The 25,227-nt window shown below is 33.7% G+C and overlaps 1 protein-coding gene across 1 annotated transcript in view; it reads right to left on the bottom strand.

Annotated features, from left to right (window-relative positions):
* Positions 1-25,227, bottom strand: part of LOC149808185 (transcription initiation factor TFIID subunit 2-like) — a 134,246-nt gene that overhangs the window by 32,957 nt on the left and 76,062 nt on the right. The window contains exons 19-22 of the mRNA XM_089974372.1: positions 20,014-20,133; positions 8,871-9,011; positions 5,378-5,488; positions 528-613 (exon numbers count right to left, since the gene is read on the bottom strand). Coding sequence (XP_089830498.1) covers positions 528-613; positions 5,378-5,488; positions 8,871-9,011; positions 20,014-20,133 — 458 coding nt within the window. The remainder of the gene's footprint in view (positions 1-527; positions 614-5,377; positions 5,489-8,870; positions 9,012-20,013; positions 20,134-25,227) is intronic.

Raw genomic sequence — 25,227 nt, 5'->3', positions numbered from 1 at the left:
GTCTAGATGTTTAATGTAAATCTGTCTGTAAATGACATTACAGCTTTCATACTGTATAAAAAATCTACCAAACTGTTTGAGTAATAAACATAACTAATTAAGAACATGTCAACATCTAATCACAATAAACATATCAAACTCAAGAAAATATCAATATCTAATCATAATAAACATATCTAACTCAATAACATATCAGTATCTAATCATAATAAACATAACTCAAGAACATGTCAATATCTAACCATAATAAACATATCTAACTTAAGAACATGTCAATATCAAATAACAATGTATATAATCTTGACACATTGGAATTACATACTGGAAGAGTTAAAGGCTTGTACACCAGAAACACTGTAGGTTCTTTTCATAAGAAAGCCAATGTGACCAACATAACTAAACATATAAGTTACAAGAATATCTCATCAAACAATGACTTTTGCCATCTTGTGTATAGACAAAAACTACACATACTTGTGTATTTAAGTAAGAGAACATTTAATAAAACATGAGTGGGAAGTCCATACCCAGCCAGGGTTACTGTGGTTACAGCTGGTGTCACTGTAGCTGCCAGTGCATCTACAAGAACAGCTCGGTAGTAGTTATCTGAGTACTGTAATAATAAGAGCCATTATGTAATAATTTTTGAGTACTGAAATATATAAGAAGTTATATAATAACATTCTCAATACTGAAATACATATGAGCAGTTCTGTAGTAATTATCCGAGGACTGTAATATGTAAGAGTAGTTCTGTAGTATTTATGTGAGTACTGCAATGTATAAGTCATGAGTAATTATTTGAAGTGACATACCTAAAATCAGTTCTGCTGTAGTTAAATGTACTGAAATACAAAGGAGCAGTTCTGTAGTAATTATCTGAGTACTGAAATAGGTAAGAGTAGTTATGATGTAATTATCTGTGTACTGAAACACATAACCTCTGTAGTAATTATCTGAATACTGACATACATAAGGGCAGTTCTCCAGAGAAACAGAAATGGTGGAGGTGTATGTACTTAAAGCATAAATCATTATTTCTTTTCCTTTCTGGGAAGATCTGCATGTGAAACTAATGTTCCTTTGCCTACATCAAAACCAAGTGGCTAATGTTAAAGACAGACCTCCAAACCAACAAGATTTTCTTGACAATTTTAAAGAGATTTTTAAAAAAGTTTTGATCAGCAATGGAAATTTGCATTTTTTGTGATTTCAAAAAACATTTTCTTAAAGAAAGTCAACATTATTAATTAAAGATTCAAGTATTTTGACACCTTTTAAACCTTTGTAACTAACTGTTGGATCCAACCCCTGTTATCAACTGATCTTCAACATTATTAAATCATATTCTAAGCAAAAGTCATGAAAACAGTTATCATTCAGAACTATTCATAAAGGACTCAAATAACCCTTTGCTTATATATTTTACAAGAGAAATTGTCCAATGTCTAATCAATAAACATAAGACTGAAAATCATGCCATTAAACAAGAGACCCAAATGGACCTGATACTGCTCACTTGGCTTACATAACTAAACAACTGACCATTTCACTAAGAAGGTTTATGTAAGAACAAATCCTATGTAAACTATCTTTAAACTGTATATCATGTTGACTGCATTTATTTTATTATATCATGATACAATTTCTTTTAAAGATGAGGACATAATTAATATAATTAAAGATGAGGACATAATTAATTAAAGATGAGGACATAATATAATTAAAAATGAGGACATAATTAATATAATTAAAGATGAGGACATAATTAATATAATTAAAGATGAGGACATAATTAATATAATTAAAGATGAGGACATAATTAATATAATTAAAGATGAGGACATAATTAATATAATTAAAGATGAGGACATAATTAATTAAAGATGAGGACATAATATAATAAAAAATGAGGACATAATTAATATAATTAAAGATGAGGACATAATTAATATAATTAAAGATGGGGACATAATTAATATAATTAAAGATGAGGACATAATTAATATAATTAAAGATGAGGACATAATTAATATTATTAAAGATGAGGACATAATTAATATAATTAAAGATGAGGACATAATTAATATGCAGTCTCTTGCTCATAATATAAGTCATCATAGTTGCTGATAATAAATCCAACAGATCTTCAAGAGTGGTAAGAAGCCCGATCACTTCATTAATATGCACCAATGTTCCCTCTAAGCTGCGCATGTGTGTGGCCAGGCAGCTGCTCAGACATTCCCGCACATCACAATCGACAAAGATCTAAAAAATTTGCTCAAGTCACCATAATGCTTGCACAATGCAGCACACATAGCGCACACATCTACCATTTGCTTAGAGGGAACAGTGATATGCAATGTAAGAAGCCCAATCAGATGTAAGATCACTTTATTAATATGCACTGCAAGAAGCCCAATCATATGTAAGATCACTTCATTAATATGCACTGATCCCACTCATTATTGAAACAGTCCAAGATCTAGACGATAGAAGCATATATGCCAAAACTTGATAAAACTGGATTCAAAAAAAAAAGCTTCCATTGTGGTAACAATTTCAGCCAATCAGATGCAAGACTGCATCATAAATATTCAAGGATCTTGGTCATTATCAACCCTATCAAAGATTTTCTTGATGTAAGCCAATATTTCAAGTCTAATCAAATGGAATCAGAAATACTGCTTCCAGAGGAGCAACAAGCTCAATCAATCAGATGCAAGATCAACTCATTAATATGCATGGATCTCATTCATTACTGACCTTGTACAGATCTTGATGATATAAGCATATATTCCAATTTCGATCCAATCTGGATCAGAAATATAGCCTCCAGATGCTCAACCAATCAGATGCAGGCTCTCATTAATATGCAAGACTCTAACTCATTATTGAACCCATCCAAGATCCTGATGATATAAGCTCAGTTTAATAACAACTGGATAAGAAATATGGCCTCCAGAGTGGCAAAAAACTCAACCAATCAACTGTACAGTCACATCATTATCAACTGTACAGTCACATCATTATTATGTGTGGCTCTCGCTCCTTAGTGAACTCATCTGCAATCTTAATAATATAAGTGATTATTCCAAGTAAGGTCAAAATCAGGCCAGAAATATGGCTCCCAGAGTGGTTACACGCTCAGCCAGTCAGATACAAGATTATCTCATCAATATGCATGGATATCACTCATCATCAAATCCATCCCGATCTTGATGATATTACTCTATATTACAAACTTTATCAAAAATGGATCGGATACATGGCTACCTGAGCGGTATCAATATCAGCCAATCAGATGCAGGATCACCTCATTAGTAAGCATGGATCTCACTGATTACTGAATTCAAGAGAGATCTTAATGACAAAAACATATATTCAAAACATATATTCAAAGTCTAATCTTAATTGGATAAAAAATATGGTCTCCAGTGTGGTTAGTTAATCAGGTGCAAGATCACATCAGTAATATGCATGAATCTAGCTTATTAGTTATCATTAATTAACTTGCTGAATATTCTGATGCTATAAATCCATATTCCAACTTTGATTAAAATCAGATCATAAACATGGACTCCAGAGTGGTGAAAAGTAATTGCTGATGAACACAAACACGCTGGCAACAGATGATGCATGATTGATGTTGGGACCATACCAAAATTTCACTTGACCTTTTAGCCATGCGAGCTAACAAAAATTACGACAATGATGACTTTCTTGCAAAACTGTTAAGTGTCTATTGGGAAAACATTTCATGTACTTTAAATGTGACTAAAGGGGACTTCTATAGTATTAGTCACATAGCTCATGTACGCAGTCTAAGTCACTTTTTACAGCTACAGGTGTCATTTTGGAGAATTTGATTTTACTACCATTGAATGGCATTTATTCTCCTTATCTTGCGCCTTGAACCATCCAAATTGAAGATTATTGTATAAATTCCATTAAAAATGCTTAACGGCAAATTCAATGATAACGTACTTCGACATTTACAGGCATTGTCAAGCAAGTGGGGTGATCTCATTTAAAACAGTTTTGTCATGTGCTGTGATGTAAGAGGTAGGGAACAAGTTGTACTTCAAACATAAACAGAGACGCAACCATGTTATCATTTATAAACAAAGCTTGGACAAACACCGGCAGGAAAAAACTGGCAGACAAGTCCAATAAATTTGAGGCAATTATGTAACTTCGTTTATATCTAATGTATGGTATGTCATATCTTTTATTTTAATTCGTACATAATAACTATTTTTCCCATACAAGCATGTGCTTTCATACACTTAAAAGACTAGAAAGACAGCTGTTAATTTAGATTTAATTTGTTAAATTTTACATCATGCTAAATTATCATTTTGAAGCTAACCCATTTATAGTTGAACATCTATACAGGAGATGACTGAAGGTGCATGTGACTTCTTGTTCATGCGATTGTACACTTGATCACCCCTGTAATACTAATAGTTCAATCCTATGTAGGCCTTTTAGGCCCAGTGTAATGCCAAACTGCCATTGTAAAAGTCCATAGCAATCGATAATTTTCATCTGGAATTTTAGTTATGACAATTAATGTGTAGATCACTCAAAAATCACAACTATATAAACGTTTTTGTAACTATATTACGATTAAATTTTAAAAATAAAATTAATTTTTAAACTTATATCAAACTGGTCCCTTTTAAAAATGTGAGGCTAAAACAAAGGAAAGAACCTACTGAAATTGTAGGAAATATTAGACAATGGGACCATTTATTGTACAGAACAGAAATTACAATAAAATAACAAGGTACAAGAGGGAAATTCTGTGAGTGAAATCTGAACACTTATCATGCAAATTAAAAGAAAATAACAATTTAAAAAAATGTGGCAACATTAAAATATTGGTAATAATTCCCAAACCAAATGGGTCAACTTTGTAGTTCTGAATGTTACTTATTCCTCCTGGATCATGACTTTTGTTATGTAATCAATTTTTTTTACAAATGCCATGCTTTGACTGCATTAATACAGTTTTGTCCAAAAATATTTGAAAATGTTACTGTTAATAACCCTCTTGCACATTATTACCATATGAATAATTATACAACATGATTAGACAAGATCAATTTAATTTATTAGGATTAGACATGATCAATTTAATTCATTAGGTGTCAATAAGCAAACAAGAGACAAACAGATGGTTCAATGCAAAGAATGAGCATATGACCATCTTCCCAAACCTTTTAAAAAGGACAGAGATAATTGGAATCTGTTTGGTCAAAACATTGACTTCAAACTGGGAAAACAAAAAACAGACATAATGTCTTTGTTTTGTAAGTGAAGGTGAAATATGACCATGCTTAATTCACTGATATGTCTATGTGTGACTTACTTTATTCCTGCTGTTATCATTGTACTTAAAAAGATCAAGGATAAATCTGACAACCTCTGGTGGACAGATATTGTGGACATTTCTTAGCTGAGCCATGGCTACAGGGATGGTCTGAAAAATATATTTCAGAATTTAAAATAAGACATGAAGTGAATGAATTCAAACAGAAATGGACATTATTTTGGAAGCATAGATTCTGTTACATGCCAAATTAACAAGATATGTCCTCAACAATTAGCTGACAATCTCTTTTTGTAAATAGCATGAAAAAAGTAAAGAGTGACAGACTAACCATGAAAAGGTAACAGTGCTGGAAGTTGTTGGAGTTGTTCTGTCCAAGAAGGGTGAGACAGAATGGAGTGACAGACTAACCTTGAGACAGTAGCAGTGTTTGAGGTTGATGAAATTGTTGTCAAATGATGGTATGAGAGAACTGAGTGACAGACTAACCTTGAGACCTTGAATCTGACCTGGAGATGCTGGCAGTTGTTCTATCAGATGATAATTCAAATTGTGCTGGAAGTTATACTGTCAGATGATAATTCAAATCATTATGGAAGTTGTTCTGTCAGAAGATAATTCAAATAGTGATGGAAGTTGTTCTGTCAGAAGATAATTCAAATAGTGATGGAAGTTGTTCTGTCAGATTATAATTCAAATAGTGATGGAAGTTGTTCTGTCAGATTATAATTCAAATAGTGATGGAAGTTGTTCTGTCAGATTATAATTCAAATAGTGATGGAAGTTGTTCTGTCAGATTATAATTCAAATAGTGATGGAAGTTGTTCTGTCAGAAGATAATTCAAATAGTGATGGAAGTTGTTCTGTCAGAAGATAATTCAAATAGTGATGGAAGTTGTTCTGTCAGAAGATAATTCAAATAGTGATGGAAGTTGTTCTGTCAGATTATAATTCAAATAGTGATGGAAGTTGTTCTGTCAGATTATAATTCAAATAGTGATGGAAGTTGTTCTGTCAGATTATAATTCAAATAGTGATGGAAGTTGTTCTGTCAGAAGACAATTCAAATAGTGATGGAAGTTGTTCTGTCAGATTATAATTCAAATAGTGATGGAAGTTGTTCTGTCAGATTATAATTCAAATAGTGATGGAAGTTGTTCTGTCAGATTATAATTCAAATAGTGATGGAAGTTGTTCTGTCAGATTATAATTCAAATAGTGCTAGAAGTTGTCAACTGCAGAAGTTTATTATAGAAGTAATGAAAGTTGTTCTGTCAGATGATAATTCAAATAGTGATGGAAGTTGTTCTGTCAGAAGATAATTCAAATAGTGATGGAAGTTGTTCTGTCAGAGGATAATTCAAATAGTGCTAGAAGTTGTCAACTGCAGAAGTTTATTATAGAAGTAATGAAAGTTGTTCTGTCAGATGATAATTCAAATAGTGATGGAAGTTGTTCTGTCAGAAGATAATTCAAATAGTGATGGAAGTTGTTCTGTCAGATTATAATTCAAATAGTGATGGAAGTTGTTCTGTCAGAAGATAATTCAAATAGTGATGGAAGTTGTTCTGTCAGATTATAATTCAAATAGTGATGGAAGTTGTTCTGTCAGAAGATAATTCAAATAGTGATGGAAGTTGTTCTGTCAGATTATAATTCAAATAGTGATGGAAGTTGTTCTGTCAGATTATAATTCAAATAGTGATGGAAGTTGTTCTGTCAGATTATAATTCAAATAGTGATGGAAGTTGTTCTGTCAGATTATAATTCAAATAGTGATGGAAGTTGTTCTGTCAGATTATAATTCAAATAGTGATGGAAGTTGTCAACTGCAGAAGTTTATTATAGAAGTAATGAAAGTTGTTCTGTCAGATGATAATTCAAATAGTGATGGAAGTTGTTCTGTCAGAAGATAATTCAAATAGTGATGGAAGTTGTTCTGTCAGATTATAATTCAAATAGTGATGGAAGTTGTTCTGTCAGATGATAATTCAAATAGTGATGGAAGTTGTTCTGTCAGAAGATAATTCAAATAGTGATGGAAGTTGTTCTGTCAGATTATAATTCAAATAGTGATGGAAGTTGTTCTGTCAGAAGATAATTCAAATAGTGATGGAAGTTGTTCTGTCAGAAGATAATTCAAATAGTGATGGAAGTTGTTCTGTCAGATGATAATTCAAATAGTGATGGAAGTTGTTCTGTCAGAAGATAATTCAAATAGTGATGGAAGTTGTTCTGTCAGAAGATAATTCAAATAGTGATGGAAGTTGTTCTGTCAGATTATAATTCAAATAGTGATGGAAGTTGTTCTGTCAGAAGATAATTCAAATAGTGATGGAAGTTGTTCTGTCAGATGATAATTCAAATAGTGCTAGAAGTTGTCAATTGCAGAAGTTTATTATAGAAGTAATGAAAGTTGTTCTGTCAGATGATGATGAGACAGAAACTAGTGATGGACTAACCTTGAGAATGTAGTAATGCTAGATGTAGTTCATTAGATGATGAGGAGACAGAACAGAGGGACGGACTAACCTTGCAAAGATAGATCTGCTGGAAGTTGTTCTGTAGATGACAGTGAGAGAGAATTGAGCGACAGACTGACTTTAAAGTAGTAGTGCTGGCAGTTGTTCTGTTGATGACAGTGAGAGAGAATTGAGCGACAGACTGACTCTAAAGTAGTAGTGCTGGAGGTTGTTCTGCTGGATCATGGTGAGGCAGAATTGAGTGACAGAATAATCTTGAGAAGACAGTAATTCTGGAAGTTGTTGAAGTTGTTCTGTCGGATGATGGTGAGGTAAAATTGAGAGACAGACTAACCTTGAGAAGATAGTAATGCTGGAAGTTATTGAAGTTGTTCTGTCAGACGATGGTGAGGCAGAATTGTGTGAAAGACTAACCTTGAGCAGTAGTAATGCTGAAGTTACTAAGTTGTTCTGTCAGACAATGATGAAGTAGAATTGGATGACAGACTAACCTTGAGAAGGTAGTAATGCTGAAAGTTATTGAAGTTGTTCTGTCAGACAATGGTGAGGCAAAATTGTGTGAAAGACTAACCTTGAGCAGTAGTAATGCTTAAGTTATTGAAGTTGTTCTGTCGGACAATGGTGAAGCAGAATTGGATGACAGACTAACCTTGAGAAGGTAGTAATGCTGGAAGTTGTTGAAGTTGTTCTGTCAGACAATGGTGAGGCAGAATTGAGTGACAGACTAACCTTGAGAAGGTAGTAATACTGGAAGTTGTTGAAGTTGTTCTGTTGGATGATGGTGAGGCAGAATTGGATAACAGACTAACCTTGAGAAGGTAGTAATGCTGGAAGTTGTTGAAGTTGTTCTGTCGGATGATGGTGAGGCAGAATTGGATGACAGACTAACCTTGAGAAGGTGGTAGTGCTGGAAGTTATTTAAGTTGTTCTGTCAGACGATGGTGAGGCAGAATTGAGTGACAGACTAACCTTGAGAAGGTAGTAGTGCTGGAAGTTGGTGAAATTGTTCTGTCAGATGATGGTGAGGCAGAATTGAGTGACAGACTAACCTTGAGAAGGTGGTAGTGCTGGAAGTTGTTGAAGTTGTTCTGTCGGATGATGCTGGGACAGGAGTGAGACCCAAACATCTTCCTGAAGATTGTCATCATGGCTGGAGGACCTGCCCATTGGGACTCCATTGCATTAGCCACCTGTAAAAAGTCCACAAATTATTCTGCAGATAAAGACATAAATCTGGAATATTATGTTAGTACACTTCACAGTAAAGTAAATTACTCAAATTCACTAGTAAACTTGGATGTACTTTCAATAATTCCCATTCATGTAGTAAAACACAAGCTGTAACAAAAATTCTGCAGAATGCCATATTTTGCCTGCTCTGCAGTGGTATAATCCAAAATTCTTGGCAAGTCAATCCAATATTTGCTAGTGGTGATTAGTAACATCCAAGATAAATACACCAAAGCTTTTAAAGACTGAATATAAGTGTAATAGAGACAGAATTAATGTAACACTAGTGTCATTTGCCAGTCCCATGATTAAATAGTTCTCTTTCCAGATGACTTAAATTTACGTACAGAAACCACATTTCTTCTTTATGACACAGTGATCTTGACCTGTGACTTTTGAAGACACACTCAACATGTTTCTTTGTCCCAAGTGTATGAAAACCATTTTTCTTTTTTCAGTCAGTGACCTGGATATTTAACCTTTTAGCCTAAAAATCAATAGGCTTATCTAATGTGCAAGCCCTCCACAGTTTGTTTCTGGTATGTAATGCAGAACAAACTGTATTGTGCATAAACCATTTGTGTTCAATCAGATACAGTGACCATGACCTTTTAACCCCAGAATCAACAAAATTCTTCCCTACCCCATGTGAAAGCTATCCAAAAGGTTAAGTAACTGTAGGTGATGAAGAACTCAGATCATTGTGTGGAAACAATTTTTTTGTCTTTCAGCCAAAGGGACCTTGACCTTAGATTTTCAAGCTGAAAACTATTGGGTTCTTCCTTGCCCCTGAGTGCAAAATATTATGGTGAGTATATAACAAAATTAGCAAACTCAATGAAGTGTGACATTAAAGTAACTGCGACTTATTTGCCAATCCAAACAATAGTGTCTGATAAAAACAGCTAATGCAAAACCTAATTAAATCAATGGAGAATGAAAAAAACTTTGCCTGTATTGAACAATATCCCCCTAGAAGAATACACCTATAAAGTTGTTGTTGTTGTATGGTCTTCATGCCATTTTTCAGCACAAGATAGGCTATACATTGTGGCCAGTATAACTGGTGGAGGAAGAACTCTGGAAAACCCCGGGAAGAACCACCAACCCATGAGAACCTACTGCCAAGCTTTCTCACAATGTTAGTCAAGCCTGAGACTCGAACCCATGCAGACTGTGGTGAGATGGCAGTGATCTGGAACAGTGAGCGCTTTAGACTACTTGGCTATTCAGGGACACCCTATAAAGTTTAATGACTGTATATTCAACTAGGGATTAGTACTGCCAGCATGTTTTATATTGCAATTTGTATTAATACATATTGATCACTGAAAGTACTTATGATTCTAACATTAATTTTGTACTGTAATAATGACCAACATATTGATCACTGAAAGTATTTATGATTCTAACATTAATTTTGTACTGTAATAATAACCAACATATTGATCATTGGAAGTATTTATGATTCTAACATTAATTTTGTACTGTAATAATGACCAACATATTGATCATTGAAAGTATTTATGATTCTAACATTAATTTTGTACTGTAATAATGACCAACATATTGATCATTGGAAGTATTTATGATTCTAACATTAATTTTGTACTATAATAATGACCAACATATTGATCACTGGACGTATTTATGATTCTAACATTAATTTTGTACTGTAATAATGACCAACATATTTATCATTGAAAGTATTTATGATTCTAACATTAATTTTGTACTGTAATAATGACCAACATATTGATCATTGAAAGTATTTATGATTCTAACATTAATTTTGTACTGTAATAATGACCAACATATTGATCATTGAAAGTATTTATGATTCTAACATTAATTTTGTACTGGAATAATGACCAACATATTGATCATTGGAAGTATTTATGATTCTAACATTAATTTTGTACTGTAATAATAACCAACATATTGATCATTGAAAGTATTTATGATTCTAACATTAATTTTGTACTGTAATAATGACCAACGTATTGATCATTGGAAGTATTTATGATTCTAACATTAATTTTGTACTGTAATAATAACCAACATATTGATCATTGAAAGTATTTATGATTCTAACATTAATTTTGTACTGTAATACAGCATATTGATCATTGGAAGTATTTATGATTCTAACATTAATTTTGTACTGTAATAATAACCAACATATTGATCATTGAAAGTATTTATGATTCTAACATTAATTTTGTACTGTAATAATGACCAACATATTGATCATTGGAAGTATTTATGATTCTAACATTAATTTTGTACTGTAATAATAACCAACATATTGATCATTGAAAGTATTTATGATTCTAACATTAATTTTGTACTGTAATAATGACCAACATATTGATCGTTGGAAGTATTTATGATTCTAACATTAATTTTGTACTGTAATAATGACCAACATATTGATCACTGAAAGTATTTATGATTCTAACATTAATTTTGTACTGTAATAATGACCAACATATTGATCATTGGAAGTATTTATGATTCTAACATTAATTTTGTACTGTAATAATAACCAACATATTGATCATTGGAAGTATTTATGATTCTAACATTAATTTTGTACTGTAATAATAACCAACATCTTGATCATTAAAAGTATTTATGATTCTAACATTAATTTTGTACTGTAATAATGACCAACGTACTGATCATTGAAAGTATTTATGATTCTAACATTAATTTTGTACTGTAATAATAACCAACATATTGATCATTGAAAGTATTTATGATTCTAACATTAATTTTGTACTGTAATAATAACCAACATACTGATCATTGAAAGTATTTACGATTCTAACATTAATTTTGTACCGTAATAATGACCAACGTATTGATCATTGGAAGTATTTATGATTCTAACATTAATTTTGTACTGTAATAATAACCAACATACTGATCATTGGAAGTATTTATGATTCTAACATTAATTTTGTACTGTAATAATGACCAACATATTGATCATTGAAAGTATTTATGATTCTAACATTAATTTTGTACTGTAATAATGACCAACATATTGATCGTTGGAAGTATTTATGATTCTAACATTAATTTTGTACTGTAATAATAACCAACATCTTGATCATTGGAAGTATTTATGATTCTAACATTAATTTTGTACTGTAATAATAACCAACATCTTGATCATTGGAAGTATTTATGATTCTAACATTAATTTTGTACTGTAATAATAACCAACATATTGATCATTGGAAGTATTTATGATTCTAACATTAATTTTGTACTGTAATATTAACCAACATCTTGATCATTAAAAGTATTTATGATTCTAACATTAATTTTGTACTGTAATAATAACCAACATATTGATCATTGGAAGTATTTATGATTCTAACATTAATTTTGTACTGTAATAATAACCAACATATTGATCATTGAAAGTATTTATGATTTTAACATTAATTTTGTACTGTAATACAGCATATTGATCATTGGAAGTATTTATGATTCTAACATTAATTTTGTACTGTAATAATAACCAACATATTGATCATTGAAAGTATTTATGATTCTAACATTAATTTTGTACTGTAATACAGCATATTGATCATTAGAAGTATTTATGATTCTAACATTAATTTTGTACTGTAATAATAACCAACATATTGATCATTGAAAGTATTTATGATTCTAACATTAATTTTGTACTGTAATAATAACCAACATATTGATCATTGGAAGTATTTATGATTCTAACATTAATTTTGTACTGTAATAATGACCAACATATTTATCATTGGAAGTATTTATGATTCTAACATTAATTTTGTACTGTAATAATGACCAACATATTGATCATTGGAAGTATTTATGATTCTAACATTAATTTTGTACTGTAATAATGACCAACATATTGATCATTGAAAGTATTTATGATTCTAACATTAATTTTGTACTGTAATAATAACCAACATATTGATCATTGGAAGTATTTATGATTCTAACATTAATTTTGTACTGTAATAATAACCAACATATTGATCATTGGAAGTATTTATGATTCTAACATTAATTTTGCCTATTTTGTACTGTAATAATGACCAACATATTGATCATTGAAAGTATTTATGATTCTAACATTAATTTTGTACTGTAATAATAACCAACATATTGATCATTGAAAGTATTTATGATTCTAACATTAATTTTGTACTGTAATAATGACCAACATATTGATCATTGGAAGTATTTATGATTCTAACATTGATTTTGTACTGTAATAATAACCAACATCTTGATCATTGGAAGTATTTATGATTCTAACATTAATTTTGTACTGTAATAATGACCAACATATTGATCATTGGAAGTATTTATGATTCTAACATTAATTTTGTACTGTAATAATAACCAACATATTGATCATTGAAAGTATTTATGATTCTAACATTAATTTTTTACTGTAATAATAACCAACATATTGATCATTGAAAGTATTTATGATTCTAACATTAATTTTGTACTGTAATAATAACCAACATATTGATCATTGGAAGTATTTATGATTCTAACATTAATTTTGTATTGTAATAATGACCAACATATTGATCATTGGAAGTATTTATGATTCTAACATTAATTTTGTACTGTAATAATAACCAACATATTGATCATTGAAAGTATTTATGATTCTAATATTAATTTTGCCTATTTTGTACTGTAATAATGACCAACATATTGATCATTGAAGGTATTTATGATTCTAACATTAATTTTGTACTGTAATAATAACCAACATATTGATCATTGAAAGTATTTATGATTCTAACATTAATTTTGTACTGTAATAAATACCAACATATTGATCATTGGAAGTATTTATGATTCTAACATTAATTTTGTACTGTAATAATAACCAACATATTGATCATTGAAAGTATTTATGATTCTAACATTAATTTTGTACTGTAATAAATACCAACATATTGACCATTGGAAATATTTATGATTCTAACATTAATTTTGTACTGTAATAATAACGAACATATTGATCATTGAAAGTATTTATGATTCTAACATTAATTTTGTACTGTAATAATAACCAACATATTGATCATTGAAAGTATTTATGATTCTAACATTAATTTTGTACTGTAAGAATGACCAACATATTGATCATTGGAAGTATTTATGATTCTAACATTAATTTTGTACTATAATAATGACCAACATATTGATCATTGGATGTATTTATGATTCTAACATTAATTTTGTACTGTAATAATGACCAACATATTTATCATTGAAAGTATTTATGATTCTAACATTAATTTTGTACTGTAATAATAACCAACATATTGATCATTGAAAGTATTTATGATTCTAACATTAATTTTGTACTGTAATAATGACCAACATATTGATCATTGGAAGTATTTATGATTCTAACATTAATTTTGTAATGTAATAATGACCAACATATTGATCATTGGAAGTATTTATGATTCTAACATTAATTTTGTACTGTAATAATAACCAACATATTGATCGTTGGAAGTATTTATGATTCTAACATTAATTTTGTACTGTAATAAATACCAACATATTGATCATTGGAAGTATTTATGATTATAACATTAATTTTGTACTGTAATAAATACCAACATATTAATCATTGGAAGTATTTATGATTCTAACATTAATTTTGTACTCTAATAATGACCAACGTATTGATCATTGGAAGTATTTATGATTCTAACAATAATTTTGTACTGTAATAATGACCAACATAATAAAATCTGAACAAGAAAATAAATTAAAAAAATACATGTAATCATAAATTTTCATAACGACAAATGTCTTCCTTTGATTTGAAAAAATGAATGGATAATAAATTTTTAATTTTTATCAATGATTCCAAACCTTTACTGGTTTCAAAATGATAGACTAACAGCTATTGGTTGTCGATGCAACTTTAGATGCAAGGGGCAAGCATAGTTATATGACCTCTCTGATTTGTAAATACATATCTGGAAGAAACACAGATGCCATGTTTAAGAATCCATTTTTTGACACAACATTGTATGGATGCAAGTCGTGAATGATGAAACTGCTGATGTCCTAAGTGCCAGCTGTGGCTCTATGTGATGAAGATTTGTATTGTGTCTGTAATTAGTGTACGAACAATCGCTGGGTGCTGTCTTCTAAGCGAAGTTCTAAGGACTGGGTTCTGCTTGCCTTCTGAAATTATAGATGACAGTCAAGCAGATGGATAATACAAGTGTTCTTTCAAGATAACATCTGCTGTAATCAAAAGGCATTCACAACGACCTTCATCTCTGTGGGGTTTATATGTTTGGTGTTAGAAATATCCCACCCACCTGGAAGGGAGGCAGGGGATGGCCACAGCAGCCAGTCATAATGGTACCTGTGCAGACTGTAAAATCCAGCAGTGCATCATTCAGCAAAATACATGATGTGAACAAGGGCTAGTTATCCCAAACCACCCAGATGGTATCTCATATATCTAAAACTTTGATCATGGAGTCTAACAGGCAAAGTTTCAGTCACCACTAGGGTAGAATAACAGGGGACAAGTTATGTGGGTCTTGTAAACCAGTGGTGCAGGGTGGGAGGGCTTATGGCTGCACTAAGACCCAAGAGGTAAAAGAAATTCTGAAGCTAAGATATGACTCTTCAAGTACGGGGGTGGGTGGGGGTGGGGTAACTACTTGTATAATCTCCAATGGACATTTTCTATATGAGAAAACAATTTGAAACCAAAGAGGATTTTAGACCCCATGCCCAGATGAATTAATAGTTTGGAGCAAACAGAATAGGATTGTCCTTGTTGACAAGGAATCCAAGATGAAGCATGAGTGAAACAAAGGATTTCATGCTTTGCCGAAAACTGATGCTCACCATCTGATGTTGACCTTAATATCTCCCTCCCAAATGGGGGTTGGGGATAGATTTTGGGTTTCTATGCTGAATGTGAATGCCTGAAGCTGAGACCTTGAAAAGTTCTGGATTAAGATCCTAATGGAGTTGTGTTGTCAAGAAACTCAACTGCACTTTTCGTGTGGAGAATACATATTCTAGTGAGAGTGATGAGCTGAATGGATAAAGTATATACCATTCCAAGGTGAAGGGTGAATACATTGCCAATTCAAGGTATCAGAGAAAAGGCAGCACAAGCACAGTGTTGTTTTCTATGGGAATGTTGCCATGAAAAGAAGTTGGATCAAAGCTGGACATATATAATATGTCTCCCTTTGATTGCCTGCTTCTGGCAAGTTTGGTGGCAAGCATTGATGGTAATGCATCTCTTCTGTGAGATAGGCTTTAATGGACACAGCTATGGAATTAGAGAGTGTTGAGATGCCATACTGAGAAAATGAGACATATGTGAGACTAACTCACAGACATGGAAGAATCTAGACTATGTTTTAGTTGCTGTAAATAGCCAGAGACCCCAGCTGAACATTTACCAATTGCTGTGATGCTCTCCAGTTATTGCAAGGTAAAGGCTGTCATTTGAAACTGCCTGATTTCTGGCATCTAAATCCAGTATTATATGTGGAATGGTCACCCTAACTGTTACTTCATATATATTTGGTAATGGAATATTCAGGAATGGTTCAAGTGGCTTGGTAGTCTGTGCCATAACCGGATGCTCTTGTTGTGGCAGAAGGACCAGGTACCCCAGTATAAAAGGATCAACATCCCTAGTCTGGTAGCAGATGATGTAGAGTGAGGTTGTCCCAATGCTGGAGACAGATTTGGGACAATTAAAGCTGGGGCTGTCTGACTTCTGGTGCCTACATCTAGTACTGACTAATGAGAAAATAATCAAGCATCTGTATGAATTGGTTCAGGTGGGCTACTGTACTATGTGGGTACAAACCAGGTGCCAGGCAATATCTGTGCTCTGAAGCCTGGACTGGGTATACTGTGAAAACATATACCCAGCCCTGGACTGGGTTGAAGTTGTATGTATAGGATGTAAGAAGCTAGAGATGGCCTGATTTTCCCGCAAGACTAATGACACCCACATCCTTGATTGTTTTTCTCTGCTGTCTCATTTTGCCCAATTTAGTTGTTAGGCAGTCACATTTGCCAATACATCCCTTGACTAGCATACACACATCACATGTACAGTAAAACCTATTATGAGAGACTGCCACTTCTGCCAACAAAAAGACAGGTGGTCTCTCATAGCAGGTTTGTACAAAAAGACCAGTTTCCAAGGTCCAGTTTCAGAACAATTTAAAGAAAAATAACCACAATCACTGTACATATATTCTATTCTTCATTAATAGTTCTTGCTAAAATATTGTATGCATTCATCTAAAAACAAAATTATATAGCAACAAAGATATACTTGTATCATTAACACGAGATCACATTTACATTCTAAGATCACATATTTTAGCATATGAAATCGTTTTTGAATTACTTCCTTTTCCTTTATAACAACCTAAATTTGTTTTACTGATTTTTTACAGCTTTTTTTCCCAGTGGTCTGCTCTTTTTCACTTCTTTCATTTAAAATAATTCTTTTCTCCTGCCTTAAAATTTTTATCTTTTTAGTTGGATCTTTGTCCATTGTTATTAAGGTTCTAGGAGTGCTCAGTTGTAATACTGAACGTAAAGATGGTTTTGGCTGGGTTTTGGGAAAATATGAAATATTTATACATGTGCATTGCATATCTAACAATTAATTAAATAAAAAGAAACAATTACCTCATCCAGAAACAACCATTTACTCAGACACAAAAGTCAGTGGCTTCATTCAAAGAAGACATACAGGGATTAACTCCATAAACAAAGTGTGTAATCCAGTTGCACCAACTTGAATAGATGAAAACTTCATGATTGGGATGTAATCACTTAACATTGGGGGAAAAACAACAAAAATCACAAGTCTTGAACACTATCAAACAAATCCCGCAAACAATTCTCTCTTGCTGGTTTAATAGATAATGACCTTATTCACCCCCCAGGCAATACAGATTAACTCTAAAGACAAACAATATATACGATGACTACGTTAACCCGGGCACTACAATGGCAATTTGTGACATGTACAATAGCCTGGTTTAAGGACTGTAGCACCTATCACCAGTAGCCAAGATCCTTTTTTTTTTATTATTCCTTTTTTGTTTTGTTTTTTATCAGAACAATCATTACTAATCAAGCAGTCATTGTAATTAATGATTACATATAGGTCAGTGGTGTCTATGTTCTCACGATACAGTCATTCATAGGGATGCTGGGTTCTACTATAAGGTTGGGAAGCAGGCTAAGTGCGGGAATAATTAGTCTGGTTCCCTGCTTTGTTTGCTCCCTGCATTGCTCACCCATATGCAAATCACTGAGAACAATGCAGAAAGCCTACAAAGCAGGCAACCAGACTAGGGAATAATCTACATGTAGTTTAGTCTGGTTTACAACAGAAACTTTAAAACACTATAAGCACAGCTACAAAATTTCAGATATCGGTATCCAGCCTATTTTTATGTTTTTAGAATGGTATGAGCAGTGGTTGTTACAGGGATTAAATAAAGGTCAGTGGAGTTTATCCTTGTTTTTGTGAAACAGTCATTCATAGCAATGATGAAATGCGCATTTTGCCAAGACATCACAGTCGCTGGTCATATTCACCAGGTGGTTGCTCATGACAGAGTGCTTATATAATAAAATTGATCTGTGCGTAACGATTGTGGTCAGAAATTACAGGTGGTCGCTCATAGCAGAGGTTGCTCATAAGTTTTTACTGAATTCACTGAACTGCTCTCCACAGAATTTACACAGGTAAAGTGATTGTCTTCTGCCAGTTTGAACGGCTTCAACCCCAAGCCCTTAATTCTTCCGAGTGTTTTGACACCTATCAATAACTAAAGCAAAGTAATTACATACGTGCAGTCAATCAAGTGTTGCATTGAACTTATGCTGAAGGAGATCTATGAATCATGAAAAATGCCCAAAAAACCTGGAATTTTTCAAACAACATGAAATAATTGATCAATTACCTGACAAAATGTTTAAAACAAGGTCAAGAACTGAGATGAACTGAAAGTACTACAGACCAAATGGCAGGTAATTAAGATGGAGCCAATAACATTATCATATGATGAAGTAAGACACCTGAAATAGCTAATATTTATTGATGATGAGGATAGAGCAGGAAACAAATACTGGTGGAGTGTACTTGACATTATAAAATCTTCAAAGAATTACTGCAGTCAGGTACAAGTGAATTCAGTATTTGCAAGGCCAGAGAAAGTCTTCTTACAAGTATGAGTGGAAGTAGCTATGATGACTGTCAGGGATTCGGCAGTAATATCCCCATCCATGAGTAATATCTCCGTCAATGAGTAGACCATGCTAGTCTGAATTGTACTATGGCAAGCAGATCATCTTTCAGCACATTTGTTGTTAAAATAAGCCAAAAGATTAATATCTTTAATTTCAGCTTGGGAGAGCTGTATCTGCAAAGTTTTGAACATTCTCCTAACATATAATGATTGGACATTTTATCTAACAAAAACAGTATACCAGTCAGACCTAGTTTTGTCTGTGGAGATGAAATTCCCCTCAGAGAAATAAATCCATCACATTTCATGACTGTCCATACAATGGTATCAGAGAAAACGAGCTTAATGCAAAAACATGATTACGATGCCTATGTCAATAATAATGACGATGACAACTCTATCATAAAAGTGAACCATTTGTCTCTCCTAGGCTTCATAAAAAATGCAAAACTGAAATTAAAATTTACACTTGAGATTTTGTCTCAATCAGGATGGTTTCAGTATTGTTTTTATTTCACAAAATTCAAAGTCCTCATTGAAAAATATAAAATCAGAGAATAAACATTGTTCCTATAAATATAATGATGGGACAACATTTTTTATTAAAAAAATTCCAATCACCAGCTACTGGTAATTGAAGACTGACCTTAGTCAGGCAAATGCAGGCCTCTAAGCGCACATGGTAAAAGCAATGCTCATTTTCCAAGATGTCTGTCAAGGCTTTTCTTGTTGCTGGGGTAGGAAGACTTTGGAGTGCCACAATAGCCTGAAAGAAAAAGTTTAGAAAAACATGCAAGCTGTTCTGTATATACGTACAGAATACCTGTCAGGGCAAAAATGGACGATATTATCTTTGTTAAAAGAAGTACGTAAAATATTATTTCTTCACCGAGATGTTATATAGCTACTGTAAACATTATGTGTTTGCATATGTGTGTAGTAGTTCATGTATGTATCAACTTTTATCATTGATCTGAAGCAAATAGCATTTTCCCTTTTCTACCAGGTGGCTGAGTGGTCTAAAGCACATGCCTTTACCGATCACTGCCATCTCACCACTGTTCATGTGGGTATGACTCTCAGGCTCGGCCAATGTTGATTTGTAAGAAAGCTTGCCAGTAGCTTCCTGTGGGTTGGTTGTTCTTACTGGGGTTTTCCCATTTTCTCCTCCACCAGTTATTCTGCCTGCTGTGTTTAGCCTCTCTTGTTATGAAAAATGGCATTAAAACCACAATGCTTCTGGTATGCTTCAGCCAGATATGGTCACTGGCTCAGGCCCATTTATTTCCACTGTCCAGTCACTACCTGGCACAAGCTGATGCTTGGTCTGATCCCAATTAATTATCAATGAGTATGGAACATGATGGTCATTAGTCACACACAATCAGTACTTTCTTCAAAAATGCTAACTTGATATTCTCAAATGTTTTGGCCAAGTTTTCACATCTCTTGTTTCCATTTCCTTTACAAAGCACATCTTCTTCATACAGATCTTGTCCCATACTTACAAAAACTAATGTGTCTTCCATATCTTTCCAGTTTCTGTTTAGCTTATTTTGTAACAATTCCTTCAGCACCAGCCATCACAATATGCACATTAATAACACCTTCATTTATGTGAACTTTATGTACTAATTCTGGACCACAAAGCCAAGTTCACCCTACAACAAGGGGCTCTCATAAGTTGATTCTGTAAGGTTGCCAAGTAAGCAGCACCAGCTTTCTTGTCTTTAATATATTGATGACAAACTTGTCTCACTGTAGTCATGTCTGGGATATCATGAGAGCTTCAACATCAGCTTATCTGATCACTCCTCAGGAATAAGAAATCCCACAACATCAGCTTATCTGATTACTCCTCAGGTTTAAGAAACCCTACATCAGCTTATCTGAGTACTCCTCAGGATCAAGAAATCCCACAACATCAGCTTATCTGAGTACTCCTCAGGATCAAGAAATCCCACAACATCAGCTTATCTGAGTACTCCTCAGGATCAAGAAATCCCACAACATCAGCTTATCTGAGTACTCCTCAGGATCAAGAAATCCCACAACATCAGCTTATCTGAGTACTCCTCAGGATAAAAAACCCCACAACATCAGCATACACTGGTCAACAGTGAAATCATTACTGACTTGAAAAGGCCCTAATCTGTAGTATTTTGGTGTGCCGAACACGAATATAACCGTGAAAAATTTGTATTGGCTCTCGTTTTGAAGATATTCATATACCTCATTTTCTATGTTTCACTGTGTAAATTTCTCCAGTAGGACTGCAGCAACATCCGGAATAATGATGTAACATTGCATAATACCATCATGCTCACATCATCCACAGTTGATTGCATCATTTTCTGATGCAATGCAATACTAATGCCATGCGGCTGCTGAAGTAAGTTGACGTCAGCAGTGTACTATACATGTGTAGGCCTATTATACTAATGCCAGGCGGCTGCTGAAGCTGACGTAAGCAGTGTACTATATAAAGCCCAATCAGATAGGTTCAGCATTTAAAATATTTTAGACGTTGTGCGAGACAGTTCAAGCTACTGTTACATAAAACTTATTATTTTATCCATTTACGTACAATAAAGAACAGTAATGCCTCGAAAGTGTGTTAATACCGCGGACAATTTTTGCTATATTTGTGGGGAAGTGACATTTGCCAACCAGAAGAAAAGTATCAATTCTCAAGTGAAGAAGGCATATCATCTTTACTTCGGATGCAAGGTTGGTGACCAAGACAAGCCTTGGGCTCCGCATATATGCTGTGCTACATGTACAACACAGCTTTCACAGTGGTTGAATTGCAAAAGGTCATCAATGCCGTTTGCAGTCCCAATGGTGTGGAGAGAGCCAAGCAACCACCTAAATGACTGTTACTTCTGCTTGGTTCCTCCTTTCCGGCGGAATAACGAAGCGAAAGAAGTCGAGAATAATCTACCCAAACATTCCGTCTGCATTGAGACCAGTTCCACATGGTGAGGGACTTCCTATTCCAGAACCTCCAGCAGAATATTCTCTTGATTCATCTGACGAAGACAAAGGTGAGTCGACCTGTTCTTCTCCTGGTCCATCAGCATGCAGTGATCCAGATTTTCACTGTGGTGCATCATCAACCCCACACAGAATAACACAGGAAGAACTAAATGACCTGATTCGTGATTTGGACTTATCAAAGAACAAGGCAGAATTGCTAGGATCAAGACTCCAACAATGGAATCTTCTAGAAGAAGATGTCACAATTACTGCATATCGAAAGCGCCACCAGCAATTGGAGCCTTTCTTCAGAAAGGAAAGTAATCTGATATTCTGTTCCGATACTGAGGGCCTCATGAATGCTTTAAAAATCACTCATGACCCACAAGAATGGAGACTATTTGTGGACTCTTCGAAACTGAGTCTCAAGGCTGTGCTTTTGTACAATGGAAACATTCTTCCATCTATTCCAGTAGCGTATGCTGTCCACATGAAAGAGACATACGATAACTTAAGGCAGCTACTGAATTCCATTGAGTATAACAAGTACAGCTGGCACCTCTGTGGTGATTTGAAGGTAGTTGCCCTTTTAATGGGACTGCAGCAAGGATATACAAAATACATGTGTTTCTTATGCGAGTGGGATAGCCGAGCAAGGGAAATGCACTACATGAGGAAGGAATGGACTCACAGGCAGAATGTAGCCATTGGAGAGAAGAATATCCAACACCCAGCTCTGGTTGAGGCTCAGAAAATCTTGCTACCACCCCTTCACATCAAACTAGGTTTGATGAAGAACTTCGTGAAAGCCATTGACCGGACTTTGCCAGCATTCCGATACCTGCATGAAAAATTCCCTCGACTCAGCGAAGCAAAGATTAAAGAGGGAGTTTTTGTGGGTCCCCAGATTCGAGAGCTTTTCAAAGATGACCGGTTCAACAACTTGCTGGAAGGTGACGCGAAACAAGCATGGAATGCTTTTCGCCTAGTTTCTACAAACTTCCTCGGAAATGTTAGGGCAGAAAACTATAAGGAACTAGTAGAAGACATGTTGATGAAGTATAAGAAACTTGGCTGCAATATGTCTCTAAAGATTCACTTCCTTCATTCCCATTTGGATTTCTTTCCTAGCAACTGTGGTATTGTTAGTGATGAACACGGCGAACGTTTTCATCAAGATATCGCAACAATGGAACAAAGATACCAGGGAAAATGGTCCACTACAATGCTGGCTGACTACTGCTGGACACTCCTCAGAGATGCTCCCGAACAGCTGTACAAGAGACAGGCGAAGAAATCTAAGATGTAGTCAATGACTTGATTTTTTATAGGTAGGCTATTACAGTTGACCTTTTACTGTTGGAATGCATTTCGTTATGTAAACATTAATTTCTTGCAGATTACAAAAAAACTAGAGCCAATTTTGCAATTTGACTGTCATATTCGTGTTCAGCACATAAAAATTGATAAGAATTGACTAATTTTATTTCAGTAACATGTCTTTTGTAAAAATTTGTTGTCCAGTGATATCTGAGTACTCCTCAGGATTAAGAAATCCCTCAACATCAGCTTATCTGAGTACTCCTCAGGATCAAGAAATCCCATAACAGCAGGAGACTTTACTTCAGGTGTTCAACTCTTTAGCCACTGTGACAAGGGCATTTTAACTTCTGAGGTGAAATTCAATTTGGCAAAACCGTTTATACATGAAAAAGATTGTTTCGAAAAAGAATGTTTACAGTTACTGGCTTTGTTCAAGTACCTAACCCATAACTGTTGAGTTGAGCTGTGAAAAGTTTAGAAAAATTCTAAGGGTTACCCATCGGTTTTAATGATCTGCTTTTATGATTAAAGGGAAACTGTATTAAATGTGTACAAACCTGAACTGCTTTGTTGTAGGTCGACACTGGTGCAAACAGCATGCAGAAGTGTATTTTTTTAGTGGTCTAAATATTCAAGCAATTTGCAAGTCAGATCCTTCTGAAGCAGTGACTTGTCAGAGAGTCAGAATTTCATTTTGGGAAAATAAATAAGCCCAAATGGATGGATGGATGGATGGATGGATGGATAGGAAAATAGGAAAATTAGCAACAAAACTGTGTAAAATATAATTGCATTATTGGGATCAATATGTCACAAATAAATGAACAAAAAAATAATGAATTGCTCTAGTTAAATTCCACTAAAATCCAGTGCTTGCCATTTTAAATCCATTTATATGATAAATCCATGAATTCAATTAAAGGTCACATACTTGTATAAAAGTAGTTCAGACTGATCCAATTCACAATATCCCATAATATGTTAAATCTTACAAAATAAACAATGAAAATTAAGTCCACATTTTTTAAAATTATCCTATAAATGTCACTACCTAATGTCATCTGGTACAAAGTCCAAGAACTCATTCTCATTGTCTGATAAAGTTCTGAAATCCTCCGTTGTCATCTAGTAAATCGTCATGGTCACGTCATTGTAAATCTTGTCTAACTCCCTTTGCTTGGCCTCACTGTCATATGTGTGTGCTTATGAAGAAATTAAGCTTAGGATGTGTAAGTAAAACTTTGATCAATCAGTTTCTATTAAAGGTACTGAATATGTGTAATTTGTGTGGTATGATAAATTAATCACCCCCCCATTACTTGCCACTGACCAAGTATCACTCATAACTCAATCAAAGGGTTGTCACATGGGAAAGCATGCTTAAGGTCAAACAGTTACTGAAAGAGGCATGGCTATATTTGGCACTGAATAAGTACATGTACTAATTTTTTGCCTCAATCAAAAGGATTGTCAACTTGAAAAAAAACACAATAAAGTGAGCTCTTCCTTTACAAGCCAAGGGATTATGGGGCCACATGCATGGGTAGAAAAGTTCTAT

The sequence above is a fragment of the Sinohyriopsis cumingii genome, chromosome 1, assembly GCF_028554795.1.
Source record: "Sinohyriopsis cumingii isolate HCF-2022 chromosome 1, ASM2855479v2, whole genome shotgun sequence".
NCBI classification, from domain to species: domain Eukaryota; kingdom Metazoa; phylum Mollusca; class Bivalvia; order Unionida; family Unionidae; genus Sinohyriopsis; species Sinohyriopsis cumingii.
This window is presented reverse-complemented; position numbering and strand designations above follow the sequence as displayed.